Below are 17,869 nucleotides of genomic sequence, written 5' to 3'. Positions count from 1 at the left end.
TACGCTGATGATCACAACCGTCGCTAACTATTTTTCCTTTGAGTTATCGATTTAATCTTCACAGCTGTAATTTTCAGTGTCACTAAATGTAATCTGCAGGTCAACTAGAGCCAGCGTGTGTTTGGCAGCTGATAATATTTTGTATTATTTCAACAGAGATGCTCTTCACTAAATCCACTAAACCTTCCTCTCAGTCTCAGGTGTTCTTTGATCAATCAAGAATTTATTCTAGTGAGCTATTTTGAGCTTTTCTCTAACATTTATCCTCTCATTTATGCAAACTGTTCCCCACTGTGGACCAAAATAACACGACTGAGCTGAAGATTTGTGGCTTCAAAGCAACGTCCCGGTGCTTCACGAGCACCTCTTTGAGCTCCTCTTATGGTGGATTTGTCGTCCTATTTGCACAAGTCTTCACACCATAGACAACAAACATCTTTTCCGGGCATCAGAGGCAGGATTTTGTTGTTCCCTGGTGTTCGCTCATCCTGCAGAGCTCTTGACATGACGCGTCTGTGAAGCCATCGTCTGCTAATTTATCCAGAAAGATACACACGAACAGCATGGGAGCAGACAGCTGAATGATGCTATTAGGCTGCATATAAACTCTTGTTATAATGTCAGCTGCATGTTATTTTCTGTATAACTCACTTATTTACTAACTGTCAAGATACACAAGATGGATAAGTTGACTCATTTCTCCCTATTAGCTAAAATAAGTCTAATTGATAAGATATAAACTATTCAGTGTTTGTCAAGTCATTTAGGTGCACATAAACTTAGCCTTTCTTGTCCCAAAATTGTGAAAATTACAGCATTTTAACCATTAATCATTTAGTAACTGGAGAAAAATGCTCATCACTACTTCCCGGACCCCAGATAGCTCTGACCAGTCGTCCAAAACCCTAAGATGTTTAATTTACAGTGATATAAGAGAGCGGCAAATTGTCATATTAGAGAAGCTGGAATCAGTGATTTTTCTTTTATATTTTAGCTTTAATGATTAATATATGATCAACATTGAGGTTGATTATTTTATCTGTCAATTGACTCATTAAATCAGCACCATAGCGACCGTTTCCCTGTCTTACCTGGATGTGGAAGTTATCACAGAGTAGAAACTAATTGTCATTGATCAGAATCATAACAGTGTTTCTGCCTTTCTGTGTGCTTTGCAGAAACCTAATTTACAGGAATATCTAACACATTTAGATTTCAAAATAAGACAATAACCCAGTATTGTGCACGTACTGCAACTTACCTCCACACTTGATATTTCTCCTCATGAAAAATAAATTGGGCGCAGAGAACTCCTTATTAGTGGGAAAAAGGGGCTGGCAGCAGTGAAAAAAACGCTGCGGAAATAAATCTCAGAAGGATATGCACGCCTGACAATTTCCTACCGCAAGTTTATGATATGATTTCCAATTTACAGCTAGTCAAAGACAGATCCAGAGTTTCATTTTCACCCCCACCTCATTTTATTAAGCAAAGTATCAGAATGGTCTGCAATTAGTCGCTTAACAAAAAGAAAGATAACTGAGGGAATGTAATGCACAGTAAAACAATACAACATTAAACCAGAGTATGAGGAATGATGGGGAAGGTGACTGATTAAATGTTGAAATGTGTGACTCACACATTTGTGACTATGTAGTGTGTGTGTGTGTGTGTGTGTGTATGTGTATGTGTGTGCCAGATGACTGTGTGCCAGTGGAAGTGCCAGCAGCTGAACAGTAGTTGATATGACAGTGTTGAGAATAATAAGACATAATGAAGTAAAGCAAACTTGTACTGAAACTAGTTCACATCCGTCTCTGACTGCATGTGCTCAAGATGTGGTAACTACAGTACAGCAATTAAAAAAAAAACAAAAAAAAAAACACGTTACCTATGGTTACATAGCAAATCTGATGACTTTTAAGCCATCAAAAAAATATATCAGCCCTCACAAATTAGCTCTCTATTCCTTGAGTCTCTAATCAGGGTTGTAATTTCACAAAAAAAAAATCTACACTGGCCTCAAATATGTGTAAATACCCATTGTACTGTACTTCACATGTGGAAGAGAAATGCAGTGCACAACAGTTAATGAGGAATGAAAAAAAATATCACTGAAACTGAGCAAAAAACTAAATGAGATTTAAGAAAAAAACAAAAATAAACGACAAACCCTGCTGTGTCTACAGTGGAGGCGCTTCAAAATGGAAATCATAACTTACAGTGACCATTCATCACTGCTCTCTAAATTTCTATCAATGGACACGGTATTATTTCTCATCTTTGAAAAATAATGTTGACAAGCATATAGAGTAAAATTGATCTCTAATGTAAATATCTGGAAGTAACATATAAAAAAATAAAGATGGAAAATAAATCAAGAGTTTTGCTCTTTCAGGAGAACAATCTCCTGCTACTGATAAACTCATCAGCATATTAACAAAAAAAATCCACTGTACATATCAGACTCTAAAAGATATATATATATATATTTATATATATACTGTCACCTCTTGTTAATGATTTACATCCAAAAATAAAATTAAATCTTCAGTCAGTTTTTTTGTTTTTGTTTTTTTTTTCTCTTTTCAAAGTGATCAGTAAAAACGTCAGAGGCTGGTGTGTCCTGCAACGTTACGATGCAGTGTGACAGTCAGATGGTCAGTACTTCACACATAAACAACAGGAAACGGTAGAGCAGAAACAAAACCAGGTTCCTAACAACGCTAGGACTACTGCTCACCTTTACCACAGTGTCAGTGACTACACTTCAGTTAATTTTTAATTTTTTTTTTTTTTTTTTTACAGTGTTTCGCCGTTTTTTTATCTTCCAATCACAGCAACATGGACTCCTGCATGGCAAACGCCTCCTGTGCGTGCCTGTAGTGTGGTCCTCCAAACAGCTGGGGGTGCTGTTGCCTTATGACAGGCTGCTGCTCCGGGAACTGTGTCCTGTAGTGATGCAGGCTGTCGGGGTTAGGAGGGAAAGTGAACTGCACGGGGGACATTTGGGCTCGCTGGAAGCTGGGCGAGCGGGGCATCCCACCCGGGGACTGAGGGGGCAGCTCGTCTTCTGGCGCCAACGTGAGCCCCCCTTCTGGGAGGTACTGCAGGTTTGGCTCGCCTCTCTGATGCCCCTCGAACCTGTAGTCCACAGTATTGTAGACCTGTGCGGTGGAGGTGAGCTGTTGCAGGTAGATGGGGGTGGATCTCCCCTGTGTTTCCAGATGCAGAGAGTGCTCCGGGGGAGGCCTGGCGTTTCGGAGGTTGTGGGTGGAGCTGGGTGGCGGCTGCCTGCGGTACGTGGCGAAGGAGTTGTTCATGAGAGCCTTCTCAGGGGAGAGGCTGTTGGGCTGCCGCTGGGTGGTGGCGTACGCTCGTTCCCCGTACGCCATGCTGGAGGGTGAAGGAAATCGGGAGGGCGGAGCATAGTGTCTGTCCTCTCCTCTGTGGTCCAAGCTCACGCTATAGGCAGGATGGAAGATGGGGACCTCGGTAGTAGTTCTACCTGGGGAGTGCTGCTGTGGAGGGGTGTGGTACTGGCTCTGGCTGCCAGTGTAGCTGGCCTGGACCCCTGCTGGATTGTTGTGGGTAAATGGAGGAAGAGGGTGTTTGGCCACCCTGGGCCCTGATGCAATGGAGATGACGCTCCCGCCCAGGCTGGGTCCACGGCTGGGGCTGACCTGGTGGAGGGACGATACACTGAAGGGGGTCTCACTGCGAGGGGTCCTCATTCTGGACGGAGGTCTCTCAAGCTCCAGGATCTCGAAATCCTGCTCTGGCAGTCCTGGTACATTGTCATACTGGGAGGCATTGGAGCCACGGTCGGAGCCGGGGACGAAGCCCTTAGAGCGTGGCCGGTGGTGAGGCAGTGTGGTCTCGCCTGGGCTGGAGGGGACCGGCGACGCCCCTCGGCTCAGGTGGGTGTCCCGGGCTGCTGCAGCTTTGACAGCTTCCAGCTTGGTCTCGGAGGGTTTGAACCAGCGGGGAGTGATGTCTCTGTGTGAGCTGGAGGCTGCATTGGAATTGTGGTTGGCAGTGGCGTGGCTCTGAGACTTTCTATCCACTGTGGTGGGCTGTGGTACAGGGGTCGATGCTGAGGTCGGTGTCGCCCCCCTCTCAGGCGTGGTGGAGGTGGACTGCTTTCGGTGGTCATTGGGGATCTCCCCCGATCCCCTTGAGCGAACGTCCCTCTTGTAATCCTTGTGGTGGCGGAATGGTTTATCCAGTGAGTCCCTGCGTGACCGGCTGGGGGGACGACTGTCCCGGTGGCGATCTGGTACAGGACTGGGTTCCCTGGGAGGCTCGGCTGGCTCGGCGTGGCTCCGACCGTTGCCCACGACGTGGTTCACGACTGCTGCTGCCAGCTCAGGAGGAAGCTGCCCTAGAGGCTTCTTGGGAAACTCTTCCGCTTCACCTGCAAAGATCAAAACAACGGGAAACACATTAAAAAAAACGCCAGGAAACAAAAGTGAACGTTGATGGTTGAACACACTGTGTGGTGCTGATTCACATCGGATGAGGAGTCACAACGGGGGACATGGATTCATGCAATACCACTGCCATAGAGAGGTAAAACAAAGGAGAATTACATTCATGACAACACATAATCTCCACAGGCAAAGACCAAAGGACAGAAAGAAAACATCAGAGATACTGTTTGATATTAATTCCCAGCTTGGTGGAGGAGCTCAATTAGGTGACACTCAATCGAGTGGCCTCTGAAATTATGAGTTTTACTCCATTTCATTAAACTGTACTTAGCTGTTGCAGTAGCCCTGGACTTTAAAGGTCATACAGAAATAGTTCTTGATTGATGAACCTTGTTAAATGTGCTGAGACTTATAAGTAGAAGCATTAAAACCCACAGAAATATCCCTTCACTTAGACTATTCAACAACCAGTACACGTCAGAAGTTATGACATTAATACTTTTAACTTACTGCTTTACGTCAAAGCAGAAATAAAAAACGTACAGTTGACAGGAACATACTGTATACACAGTGTACACACACAGTGATGGTGACGCTGGATGTGTCGGGGACTGTAAGGGAAAGTGTGATCATCAGGGCCAGGAGGCAGCAGCTGGAAGAAGAGGAAGTGCTGTGGGAATGAGCCAGGAAGTGAACTTGTTGGCACTGAATCCACAAAACTAGAGTGTCTGTCCATGACCAGTTTATCCACTGACCTTGGCCTTTTTCTCCTGTTCAAATGGGCTAAAGCAACAGGGGAAACTAAACTAAGCTACCTCACCTTCCTCATCTAGTTTTTCCACATTAATGTTCATCTGAATTGAATCGTTTCATGTGGAAAAAAAAACAGCAAAACTTAGTTCTCTGACAATCCTAATCCTTTATTAGAAATCAGGGTTGTATTCAACATTGTTAAAACCTTGTAGAATTATTTTCTGAAGGTGCTCCACTGACCTGCAAATTAATATTTCTGCTTTCTCTCTTTCAGGAGTTTTCATTCACTGGAGATCGTCTTATCCACAATAAAGGTAAGTAAAGTCAACGGTTCTTGCATCTATTTTAGATCAAGTAAAGGCAGGATAATAGTTTATTCTAGGGCGGGGCAATTGATTGAAAAGCTATCAAAACCAATATTATGAATCTAACTAACATAATCCTCTGAAAGTACCACAACTAATCTAACCCTATAAGTCCTAAGTACACAACCATTAAGAGTTTAATGTTTGGGTTCATTGCCTAAGTCTAGTCAGCATTGTTCCACCTAGTTTTAAGTGTTTTTTTAAGCAATGTTTTCACTCATGTGTGTCCAGTCTAACCTGGATAGACACAGTGACTCAGCTGAGGGCGGGTAAAGACGAGAAAGAGCTGTTACAGAAAAAAGATGTCACATCGATACAGCACAAAACTAAGCTAAATGGAAATACTGTAAGAAAATAGTGGAGTGAAAGAGTCTCACGTTCGCAGTTGAACCTTGAAGTCAGCTAAAACTTCTCTGTGGGATGTTCAGACTTCATATCCTCTTTTTCAATTCAAAAATAGAAATACAAACTTTCCTATAGTGTAATAGGTTTCAGTTTTAATTTATAAAAATCTGAAACTTGTGTAGAAAGCAGTTTACCAAACCAGATTATCTTAATGTTTATCTGTATTTAATCTTTTATTGGCTAAAAAGGTTGAACTAAAATGTTTTTTTAATGGAAATAAATGTTCAAAACCTGCAGCTACAACCTGAATATAAGAGCTGCGCAGCATAACATAAAATATTTATCACTCATGCAAATATGCAGTGGGTTGTACATACCTGTAGTACAGTCTGTTTCCCACTTTAAATGTCATATTTAAAAAAAAAAGTAAATTATTACAGTGTTTTATAGATTAATGAACAAACATTCATTTAAACTGTCAGTCAGTGTTTGTGCAAATGATTTGTTAACACTAGATTAAGTTGCTATCTGTGATGACTTTTCTATTTTAATTGATCCTTCGCGACAGTGTGGCGTCACTACTACTGGTATGTAAGTATGTGCACTGACCGGTTTAGGTGAAGTTCCTCTAAAGTGTCATTTTATTTTGTCGTCCAGCTTCCCTGTTTCATGACTGAACTGTTCACGGCCGCTAACAGGAAATCAGTACTGTTGTTTTTATTTCACATGACTGGAAAGCAGAAATGATTACAGTGCGGTGAGGGAGTGTTTTACATAATCAGTCAGTAAAACCTGCAATGAAACCTGCTTCACCTTGCCTGAAGGAGCTGCACCACGGTAGCCTAACGCTGCTGCAGTCTTTTTTTTTTTCCTCCCTGACAAACAAAAGGTCCGAGGGAAACAGAAGTGTAGTGATGTTTTTAAGATTATAATGTAAAAAACACATGAAACAAACACAAGATGTTCTTGACTTGTATTAAAGTCTTCAGGGATAAATGTGTCTGTCAAACCAACGATGTTCATCCAAACATTGTCTGTTTGCTCATAAAATGTGGTAATAAGTGACTTTTTCTTATTTTATTGGGATAAATGATGAAATTTACTGCTGCTAAATATCAGCACAAATTATGAGCTATCCGCAGCCTTCAAAATCAAAACCACATATTGACTTAATCTGTTTTTTTGCTGGTGTTTGTGATGAGAGAGAGAGGAAAAAGACTTTAATCTAATGTACTTCTAACCGCTGAGGATTGTGGATTCATCCCGCTGGTGTTTGCACAAAGTAAATTATACTGCTGTGGTTAGGAAAGAAAGATCATCTTTAACTCAAATGAGGCCTAACAAAGTTTAAAACTACCAGAACCACAAAACTGCTGTCATTCATCACAGTGCAGCCAATTAATTTAAAAAAAAATAAATAAAAAAATCCCACCCCTGCAAAACCAGCAAATTTGTGGCAGCAGATGGTTGTTAAAACAAAAGTTAAACAAAAGCTTCCAGTGTTGGAAAAGCAGCTCATTATCTTGTCAGCAGGCTGGAAAATGAACAGACAGCTACAGTTTCTTCAATGCCTGCTGCCATGATAGAGGTCTAACTGACTAATGGCAAAATACAAGAGGACATCACATGTAAGCCTTAAAAAGACTGTGGAGACTCATTTGATAAATAAAAGGTGATAATTAACCGTCTTTACAGTTATAGTTTCTACCTTAAAGTCTACTAGGAGCTGCAAATTACATCCTGAGAAAAGTCAGATTAATTTAGGAGAGTAACTGTTTTTATTATTCATAACAGAAGGCTTTATTAATCCCCAGAGGGGGATTTCGCAATCTGCAAGTTTAAATAGCCACTGTGCAGATCAGCTGATTAAAAATGATGATGCAGCAGTTATCTTAACAATACTATGATTGCTTATCAAACTGACTAATGTAAACAAACATATCAGATCAGTGGTGAAATGACAGCATCATACTGTGGCTTTAGTTGACCACCAGAGGGCACATTATGTCACCTGAAACACCTTTTCTTTTCTTTTTTTTTGGACAGAGCTGTTAACTTCTGCACTGTTGTTTTATCACATTGGAATCAGAGCCAAAAGGAGAAAAAAAAAGAGATAAAAGATACAAAGACAAGAGGGGGAGTCGGCCATTACAGGACTCCAAAATAAATACTGAAGCAATGCGTCTGTGCTTTAGTTAAAAATATTATGTGTGTGTGGTGAGGAGGAGGAGGGGGGAATAGCTGGAAGACTTGTTTGTGAAGGAAAAAACCCGAGTGCTGTTGGACAGACAGGCGACAGACAGGACGGACTGACGAGCGGACGGACTGAGGGACAGATGGACAGAGAGACATGGAGAGGGGGGGGGAAGACCAGTCAGGATAGCCCACCGGTTACTGTCGTAGGAGGGGATGTGGCCCCCGCTCACGGCCACACTTTTGTTGTTGTTGGCTAACATCGTTTGAAAGAAGAGGGGAGAGAAAGCAAGATTAATGAGGAGACAGAGCAGCAAGATTAGAAACACACACACACTACTGCTACTGCTAACACAGCTAATGGCTAACGGACAGCAGGAAGCCAGGTCAGCTGACCTACAGTATGTCGTTATGCGTGTGTGTGTGTTGACACATGTACAGGTGTGTTCAGTGTACTAATACATGGAGCCAATCTGATCATTTACAGGCTACAAAAGGTGTCTCATTTAAGCATTTTGATTGGATACAGTTATTCCCATTAAGTGACCAGGAAACGTTTTCTCATGTGTTGAACAGTATTGAAGAAATCCTTTCAGACAGCCATAATACCTGAAGGAACATTTTCACTGTAACTCTGGGTTCTTCTTTGTGGGATTTGACTGTTTTCGGTACAGCTTGCTGATTGCTGCTATTCTACATCATATTTTAAACATGTTCACACACAAAAAAAACAGGATTTTAACATTGGCAGGGCAGAAAAGCCACTAAATCTGTTATGATTTGAGCATCATATTCAGTCTTAGCTGCGGGAACACATATCTGTGATAAAATAGTTTCTCCCTGGCTTTTTCTGGAGCTTTCGTCCATATCCTACAGCCCTCTTCAGCAAATGGAAGCTGCTCGGGTGTCAACGTGTGTCAAAAAAAACCATCCTCGAGCAGGATGGCTGTTGTCATGTGATCAAAGTTCCCTGTTTGGGTCACACATCGACACCTGAGCAGGTTCCATGTGCTGAAGAGGGCCATGGAATTTGGTCGATAGTTACGAAAAAAAAAAATTAGTAAGTGAACTTGAGTTGAGGATATTTGATCACAACCGGCACTAATGACTGCTACTTACAAAAACATACTTCAGCGTATGTTGTGTTACTGATTAGAGTTGCATCATTTTGAGTCATTTTTAAGAAAAAATGGTGAAATTCTCTGGTTTCAGCTTCTTAATTATGAATATTTTCTGGTTTCTTTAGTCGTCTATGACAGTAAACTGAATATCTTTGGGTTGTCAGCTGTTGATTGGGAGAAAACAAGACATTTTAGGTTGTATCTTTGGGAAAATATCAGACATTTTTCACCATTTTCTGACATTTTATAGACCCAACAAGTAATCGATTAATTAAAAAATAATCATCAGATTAGCTGATTGTTGCAGCCCTATAATTGATCAATTCTGAATGAAACATAACAAACATATTTTCTAGAATACTTGAGATTATATTTGTATGAATGCCATTTTGTGCCAATAGCAGACCAGTGTATATAAGTTTATACGGTAAATGTCACCTCTGCACTATAAGTCACAGTCGAGAACGCTCCTTGTGGTATTATAGCTGGTTAATTCTGTGTTTGTCGGTCTGTGTGCGTCATGCTGCAGCTGTACCTGGTGCCGGCAGATCCAGCTTCGCCCTCCTGAGCTCCGTCATGGACGCCTGTAACTGCTCCACCACGAAGTCGTCCTCGAAGAAGAAATCTTTGGACAAAGTCACCTGCAGAAACTCCACCAGCTCCTCCATGGACAACTTGAGCAGGTGCTCTGTAAATCACACACACACACACACACACACACACACTGACTAAGACTTTTTATGTCTTTGAGGGGAGAGTATTAACTCGCACCGCTGAGCAGAGCATGACATGCATTCTAACTCTGCCCTTGAAACGAAAAATAACACCAGACTTCATGGAAAAAGCCACATCTTTAGTTTTCTTTCTTTATTTCCAGACATTGTGCCTTATAGCTATTCTAGATAATCAAAGAGGTGGGGGTAGGAACGTCTTACTTTATTACTGTCACTAGTGGCACTGTTTTTTTTTTATTTTTATATACAGTATCTGCTTTAGAAAAGAAAGAAAACAGTCTTACTCTTGTGCAGTTTGAGGATAGTGTAGGACATGGCGGGCAGCAGTCTTTCACCCTCCAAGATGTAAATGTCCCAGATCCTGAGAGTGAGGGTGAAAGGAGTCTGGACACAAACACAACTACAGGTCAGAAGATAGTTTTTGTTTTTGTGTATTTCTCATCATATCAGTCACTGCTGATATGAAGAAGGTGTTGAATGGTTGCAGCCTCATACATGTACTCTTGGTCGGACTAAACAAGCAATTTTAAGTATGGGCTCTGGGATCTTGTGGGCATTTTTCACTATTTTCTGACATTTTATAGACTAAAACAATCATAAATTTGACAATTAATTGACAGTTAAAATCATTATTAGTTACAGCAAGTTCAGGTGTGAAAACGTCTAATGGTTTAGAATGAAAATAGTCAAATTTGGAGCTCTAGCGTTGGCTCATGGTTAAATATTTCTGGCAAAACACTTCAAACAATGTTGCTTTTGACTTTGAAAAGACCATATCAGTCAATTTCTTTCTAATTATTCATATTTCATACCCTCACATAATGCGAGTGTGTGTGTGTGTGTGTGGTAACATGACAGCCTGCAGTAGAGGCACTCACTCTGTCCAGGAAGCACTGGAAGAACCACTTCATGGTGTAGAGACTGGTGAACACCTCTTGGCTGTCCTGCAGCAGCAGAGAACAAACCCAACAGGAAACATGTTCAGTACACTGGGCGAGGAAGGTCACGTGACACCTTGACGCCACCGTCTCCACTAGTATACTGATAATTCACCGTTTATTTACCCAATATATGCTGTGTTTATATAGCTTCCTTTGCTGTCAGATAATGCAGTACCATTAATGTTTTCTTTTAAATTAGTCAAAAACATCTATTTGTATCCTACTTTTCCAGTAGTCCACTCTAAAGTGAAATTATTACCTAAATAGGGTGCAACAACTGATGCTTATATTACATGAAACGCTTTAATTCAATATCCAGTTGTATCTAATGTATTTGGATCGTTATAGATGTTTTAATTTCTGGCATTATGTGCAGTTAGTACATTATTAATTGCTGCACCAGTGTTGCGCGTCTCACCAGGTGTTGTTTCAGTTTAGGCATCATCTTCTTCAGGATGCGGTCGTGATGCTCCTGGAAACGCATCAGCTTCGGGAAACCAGGAACAAAAAACCCTAAAAGTGATGACAAGACGGTCAGACGCCTAAAAATCCATTTACAGACAAATACTAATGATATAGTAAACAAACAGTCATTTTAATAATGTTAATATTTCCCGGCCTGTCCTTAGTTGTATATATTTCTTTGTTTTAGCACCAAGCAGTGATAATCCCTTAAAACATGCATGTATATATGTATGTGTCTGTATGTTTATGCCTCACTGGTTGTCATCTATGGAGGTTTTAGTGTGAGCAGAGATTTATGAGCTCATTGCTGTAACATGCCCACATGCTAATTCCTCTTTACTGATGCTTCATCATTTTATCATGTGCTTGAGAAAACTGACATACTGTAGATCCCGAGGCTCTCAAGCTTGTTTCAATGCATGAAAATAACAGTTTAACACCTTTTTGATCTGGGATTTGTTTTGAGGAAATGTCAAATACCAAGAAGACTGTTAGCCGACCAGCAACTTCACTGTTTCTGATGCGTTAAAAGCTGCGTCCTAAACGCTCTCTAGACGCGGCCGTGTCGTGTTTTTTCATTTCAGAAGCTTCTTTTCTTCAGCAGCCACATTTCCAGTGTAGCTCGGAGTTGTTTTGCCAACATTTTGTGTGTTTAACAAGCATATTAAACTCAGCTTTTTAGCTCATTTTTAACGCAGTAACAGATGCTTTGTGGCTGTATTTTACTCAATTTAATTGCTACCCCACACTGTGTTTTATCTGTATTTCCTAAATATTGGATATTACCAGCTGGTTAACTGCCGCTACCTCCCTCTCCCTTCTTATTTACTTCCAAACAACAAAAACTAGTAGACAAAACAATCCCACATGGTTCATTAGTAGCTGAGCCGGAGCTCTTGATCAAATCATAATATTGTAGATGTGAGAATTGTTTTCTTTAAACATCTACTTTCCCATCTCAACCGGACAAACTCCATCTGCTGAGGAAGGAAGGAATCGTGCGAAGTGCTACTAATGGAGCTCACGGTTTTGTCAACTGCATAATTAATCTCAAGAAAAACTAATTTTGCGTCATTGAACATGACTTTTTAAGTCAATTGTCAGTACATATAGGAATTTATATACATTCACAAGTGATTTTCATGCTTCAGAGACATTGCTGCTGTGATGAAACGGTGCAACAAACTTTTACATTTTAGCCGTATTTGCCCCTTCAAGCGAGTGTTACCGTGCATGGCGTGCTTCTGCCCAGACAGTAGTTTGACCAGAGCCCAGAAGGCGTCTTCTTCGTTCATGTAGATCAGCAGCAGGGCAGTGATCTGACTCATACCCTGGCAGTATCCGACCTCCTGCAGACACACATCGATCAGTTAGCTAAACATTAAACGGAAATCATGGCTAAAGAAACATAGTCCCAATCAGAGTTATCAATAAACTTGGAGATCCAGTGCTCCGAAAACAAGGGAACAAACAAAACGTCCCACTTATTTTAGTCAAGACGAATGCTACCGCCCTGATAAGGTAGTAAAGTTAGCAGTTTCCTGCAGAATGACTCACAGTGTTGTACATGGAGTAGGCTGTGAGGACGTGGAAGAGCGCCTGCTGCCTGAAAACACAAACCACAGTCACCACAAAAGCCAGCAAACAATCCCCAGTTCAGTGCCAGTACAGTCATTCATAGTTTTGGTTCTGTGTTCTTAAAGCTCAGATATCTTTTAACTTCCTGTTTAAATACACGTGTGTGTGTGTGTGTGTGGCCGAGAAGTTTCACGTTCAGGTGTAAAACAAGTAAATGTAAGACGTGATTATCATCTTCACACATGAAAATGAAAGTGCAGCTAGCAGGGAAACATGTGTTTAGTTAGGTTAAAACCGCTGTGGTTCCTGTATAGAACATATAAGAGCTGAACGAAGCTAATTGTCTTTAGCTAAAACATTCATTCAAGCCGTTATCAAATCTCAGACCACACAAAAAGGGACCTGAGTTGTCTCACTTCCACGTCAGGAGAGTCGGTGGTAAACAGGTTTGGAGCTTCTTATTTTTTAAACTAGTCTGGTGTGAGTTCATTGATTGATTTAAACGGTTTAATTCTTGCTCTAATCAGATACTTTAAATAAATGTACAGTTTGTGACGTGTGAACATACATTTAAAGCTTCGTTATCTTTTATTCTACATGTGCTTTGCCTCTATTTCTGCTGCAAACCGCTGCAGTGTTTCTGCTCTCAACGTCTCCCTGAGATTACTCGTCATTCAAACATTTTGTGCGTGAAGTTTAGGTCTTTTTTTTTTCTGCCTCTTCAGCGACAGGGAAAATTACTGTATGAGATGCACAGGAAGTGATACGTACATTTTTCTAGAATAGATAATAGAAGAAGAAGTAAAAAGTCATGTGATTAATTCTGCACAGCAACACCAGCTCTGAGGTTTGTCACAAAATCTCAGCCAATTACATTTCTAAGCTAAAAGTGAAACTATAAGTCAATTTATCAACTAGCTTTATGAAGAATTAAGAACAACAGAAAGTTGATTGGCAACTATTTTGATAATTAATTAACAAATAATTTCAGTCTTTCTTTAAAGCAAAAATATCAAAGATTTTCTGGCTCCAACTTCTCAAGTGTGATATGATAACAGACTGAAAATCTTTTGGTTTTTGATTCTTGGTTGAATAAAACAAACAATTTGAATACTTCACAAAAGCTGTTTTTTTCTGACATTTTACAGACAAAAATGATTCATTTGGTGATTCCTGTCTTGATTAATCCATAATGAAAGGTCATTTTTAAAGCCAAAATGTCAAAAAATGTTCCGGTTTCTTTATGATAGTAAACTGAATATCGTTTGTTTTTTGATTCTTAGTTGGATAAAACAATTTGAATTTTTCACAGTGGGCTCTTTTCTGACATTTTATAGACAAAGATGATTGAGAATAATCATTGGCTGCAGCCTTATTTCAAACCCTCACTAGTTCAGATTTTTTTCTTCAAACCATTGTGAGCGAGCTAAAGTCTGGTTTTGTAAGATACACACAACTTGTTCTCCTGACTCCAGAAAGATCAACTGCATCAGTTTAACATTTAAAAACATCTGAATTTGAACTAAATTATGACACACAGTAGTAAGCAGTGGTTACAGTGGAGCCAGTGAGATATTTTACATTGTGCAACAGACTGTAGTTTTCTCTCAATAAACTAATTTATTGGTAAATTCTATATACCAACATTTCTATCATCAGCCTCTCTAAGTTAATGAACGAGTCTAAATCTGGTTGCTGCGTCTGTTTAACATGTGTGATCGGTGTCTCTAACAGTACGGTGTATTCTGGAGGTACCCACTTGACATCGTAGCGATGCATGAACATGATGTGGTCCCTGTAGGTGCGGTTCACATCCAAATCGATCTGACGGATGTCGGGGGAGACTCCTCGGGCTCTGGCCTTTAGCTTCTGAATGACGACACAGAGAGAGAGTAACAACAGTCAGAGAAACACTGATGCTGTTTTTAAACGCTCCTCTAAGGGTCAAACGATTCTTGTATAACTTTTACTCAAATTAAATTAAAATATGTGTCTGGGAGTCAGAGACAGAGTGGAAATATAACCCACCAGCACACACTCAACCTCACACAGCCGCTCACAAGCTCACAAGCTCAGTTTTTACTACAAAACATCCACTAAGAATTAATTGAGCCTGGAAGCTGGCAGCACTGACTCTCAAGTTTGACCCAAGTTCAGCCTAATTGCATCTCTACTGGAGCAAATTCTTTGACTAACCATTTAGAGCTAAAATTAAACATAATTCAGAAACTGTTTTTTTTTTGTCTTAAATGTCTTCAGACTAAAAATCCAGTGAATAGTTTCAGTATTTCATATTTAAAGTGTGAAAAGTTGGATCTGCCGACATTTTCATGAACTTTACATGTTCCTTTATGCTTGTATGATGTTATGTTGGAGTTAAATGTTTAATAAGTAAACTAAGAGCTTGGATGTCATATGTTTGATGTTCAGTCTTTTCAACATTATGCACCGCCCAGATTAAATCTTCAAAATTCCTCTCACCCGCTCACAAAAAGATAAAAAACGGATTATCAGTGACAAAGCCTCCGTGATGCTCGCCAGACAGATAATTTCTCTTTCACAGTTTGCCTTTTTCTTTTCACTTTGTTTGCTGTTTGGTTTTACAGCACGCTTTCAACTTATAATTACAAGACTCCTACTCTCCTCCTAAAAAGGGAGAGATATATTGATCCTGCCAGCCAAACTTTCTAATGAGATCCAAAGTTTGTCTCCTCAAAAAGAAAAAAAAAAAAACAGACAGAAAAGGATGTAACAATGTGCAGACACAAGCTGTGCAGATTCACACAATTAAAAAAACCTCCAAGCCCACATCTTGGCCACAATAACGCTGTAGCTCTGTAAAATCTAATAAAGATGAGGTGCACGCTGGCTCGCTGATGAATCTTTATGATGCTGCTGTGCTGCACAGGCTTTATATAAAGCGTTCTGGGAGAGAGCAGGACTGTGAATTGCTGGCAGGGTGTTAAAAAGTGTGTTCAGTGCTTTCATACCTCATAGAAGTCTTTCTTCTCCTCCTTCATTTTGGGAATATCAAGCAGCAGACACCACACCTCTCCTCTGAGCTGCAGGGGAATTCCCTTATAGACCCTCCTGACCAGCTGGAAGGAAACAAACAACAGGGGGGTCATTGTTAGAAAAGGCCTTCAAAGACCGACAACAGCTCAGTTCACCTCAGAAAGCCTCTGCACCTTTACACCACAACACAGCACTTCTCATACACAGTTTAATCTGCCAGAACATGTTGTGATGGTGGTTTGATTCTGACCGCAGCCTCGTTATATGTCCATGTTTGTTTCATTCTTCTATCTAAAAGCTTTAAACACATCCTGCTTTAACCACTAAAACAATTCCAGTAGTGAGAGTTTCAGTGTGTTTACTGATGACGCTGTTTAAATCAAACAATTATTCAATTAGGAGACCGAGAGAGAATTAATCAACAACAATTCAGATTATTAATTCATTGTTTAAGTCATTTATCAAATAAAATTGTCAGACCAGAAGACAGAGACCTGTGAGGATCTGCTGTTTTCTTTATCATTGCATATTAAATATCTTTTGATTTTGAACACAGCAAGCAATATGAAGACGTCACTTTGGGTTCTGGGGAATTTAGACATTTTATAGTTTAAGCCATTCATCTATAAAATTGTTGAAAATGTAAATAAACATCAGTTGGGATCTCTCAAGTCTCTGTAACAAATGAACCCTGCTGTGTAAAACCTCATGGACCACCATGAGTTTACTTTCTTACTAATTAAGAATATTGTTTTACATGATTCATATCCCATAATTCCTTTGTTTTTTGTATCTATATCCTTCATTTTGTTGTTTTTTGCAAACTGAAAAGTCACGTTCATAACTTAAAACATTAAAAGTACATGAAGTAGTTTAACAAACTTGATTTATTTATGTTTCTAAACAGTTTTTACTATCAGGATAACATTATTATTATTATTATTATTATTATTATTATTGCTACAGTTTATCTTGATTTAGCTACAGAAACAAGTGGATGAGATACTGAATGTTTCATCTTTTATCATTTTACTTGTAATATCATATCAGAGCATTTTATATCTTCTGTACGGCACCTGGAGATGTAAGACTTTTAAACCTTTATCCTGTCCAACATGATGCCACGTACAGACTTCTAAAAAGCTAAATTATAGTAAAACATTCTCCTCAAATCATTTAATCGATTGAATGTGAAGCCAGTTGTCTGTTAATGAATAACATTTAAAACTATTAATAGGGAACCTTTCAACAACAAGTTACAAAGTACAAAGACATAAAACCAACAAGATGCATAAACAATAACGTTGTGCTGCGGATGGTAACACCAGCGGAGCGAAAAATACACAATTTTATCTGTCGGAGAGACCACAGAGATGCAATCGGAGCCTCTGGCACGGCTGATTCAGAACAGAGAAAAACCATCAACCCAAACCGCTCGGAGTGTGTCAAAGATACAAACAGCGTATGCGTGAATGTACTCCGCACTCTCCCCGAGCACAAGCAAAGGGCTTTGGAAGGTGAGCTCGACCATCTGGCTGGACGAGCTCCAGGAGAGATTGTGGGCAGAGAGAGAGAGAGAGAGACTGTTATGCATGCAGAACAGTCCAAAGTAATTCAGTTTCTACAAAAAAAAAAAAGATGGAAAATCAGTTGGACTGCGGTTGAGGAAGATTAAGTCTTAAAACCCAAACTGCTGGAACAGCAAAGCTAATCGCAGTGAATTTTTCCTTCTACAACTATTAAAACCCAACCGACCAGAACGGTTTTACAGCAGTTACGGGAGGTGTTGGGACTGTAAATGTGTGTACAGGTGACTGACAGGGGACACGGACTGCTGTTACTGCTCTTTACAGCTAAGAGAAAAACTATTAAAAATGCTGTAACATTTATAGAACTCAACTAAATTTGACCATATTCTGGCAATGA

At 40.1% G+C, this 17,869-nt stretch overlaps 1 protein-coding gene and 1 long non-coding RNA gene across 2 annotated transcripts in view; one reads left to right on the top strand and one right to left on the bottom strand.

The window, feature by feature from the left end:
* Window positions 1–1,457: 1,457 nt before the first annotated feature.
* Window positions 1,458–17,869, bottom strand: part of usp6nl (USP6 N-terminal like) — a 97,613-nt gene continuing 81,201 nt past the window's right edge. The window contains exons 7-15 of the mRNA XM_042403197.1: window positions 15,919–16,026; window positions 14,688–14,797; window positions 12,908–12,956; window positions 12,579–12,699; window positions 11,304–11,398; window positions 10,823–10,888; window positions 10,229–10,328; window positions 9,746–9,898; window positions 1,458–4,417 (exon numbers count right to left, since the gene is read on the bottom strand). Of these exons, the coding sequence (XP_042259131.1) occupies window positions 2,835–4,417; window positions 9,746–9,898; window positions 10,229–10,328; window positions 10,823–10,888; window positions 11,304–11,398; window positions 12,579–12,699; window positions 12,908–12,956; window positions 14,688–14,797; window positions 15,919–16,026 (2,385 nt within the window). The 3' untranslated portion in view covers window positions 1,458–2,834. The remainder of the gene's footprint in view (window positions 4,418–9,745; window positions 9,899–10,228; window positions 10,329–10,822; window positions 10,889–11,303; window positions 11,399–12,578; window positions 12,700–12,907; window positions 12,957–14,687; window positions 14,798–15,918; window positions 16,027–17,869) is intronic.
* The window catches only part of LOC121890705, a 41,881-nt gene continuing 33,840 nt past the window's right edge, over window positions 9,829–17,869 (top strand). The window contains exon 1 of the long non-coding RNA XR_006093887.1: window positions 9,829–9,893. This is a non-coding gene — a long non-coding RNA (uncharacterized LOC121890705). The remainder of the gene's footprint in view (window positions 9,894–17,869) is intronic.

The sequence above is a fragment of the Thunnus maccoyii genome, chromosome 23 (genome assembly GCF_910596095.1).
Source record: "Thunnus maccoyii chromosome 23, fThuMac1.1, whole genome shotgun sequence".
Classification (NCBI taxonomy): domain Eukaryota; kingdom Metazoa; phylum Chordata; class Actinopteri; order Scombriformes; family Scombridae; genus Thunnus; species Thunnus maccoyii.
Note: the sequence above shows the minus strand (reverse complement) of the source record. Positions and strands in the feature narration are given on the sequence as shown.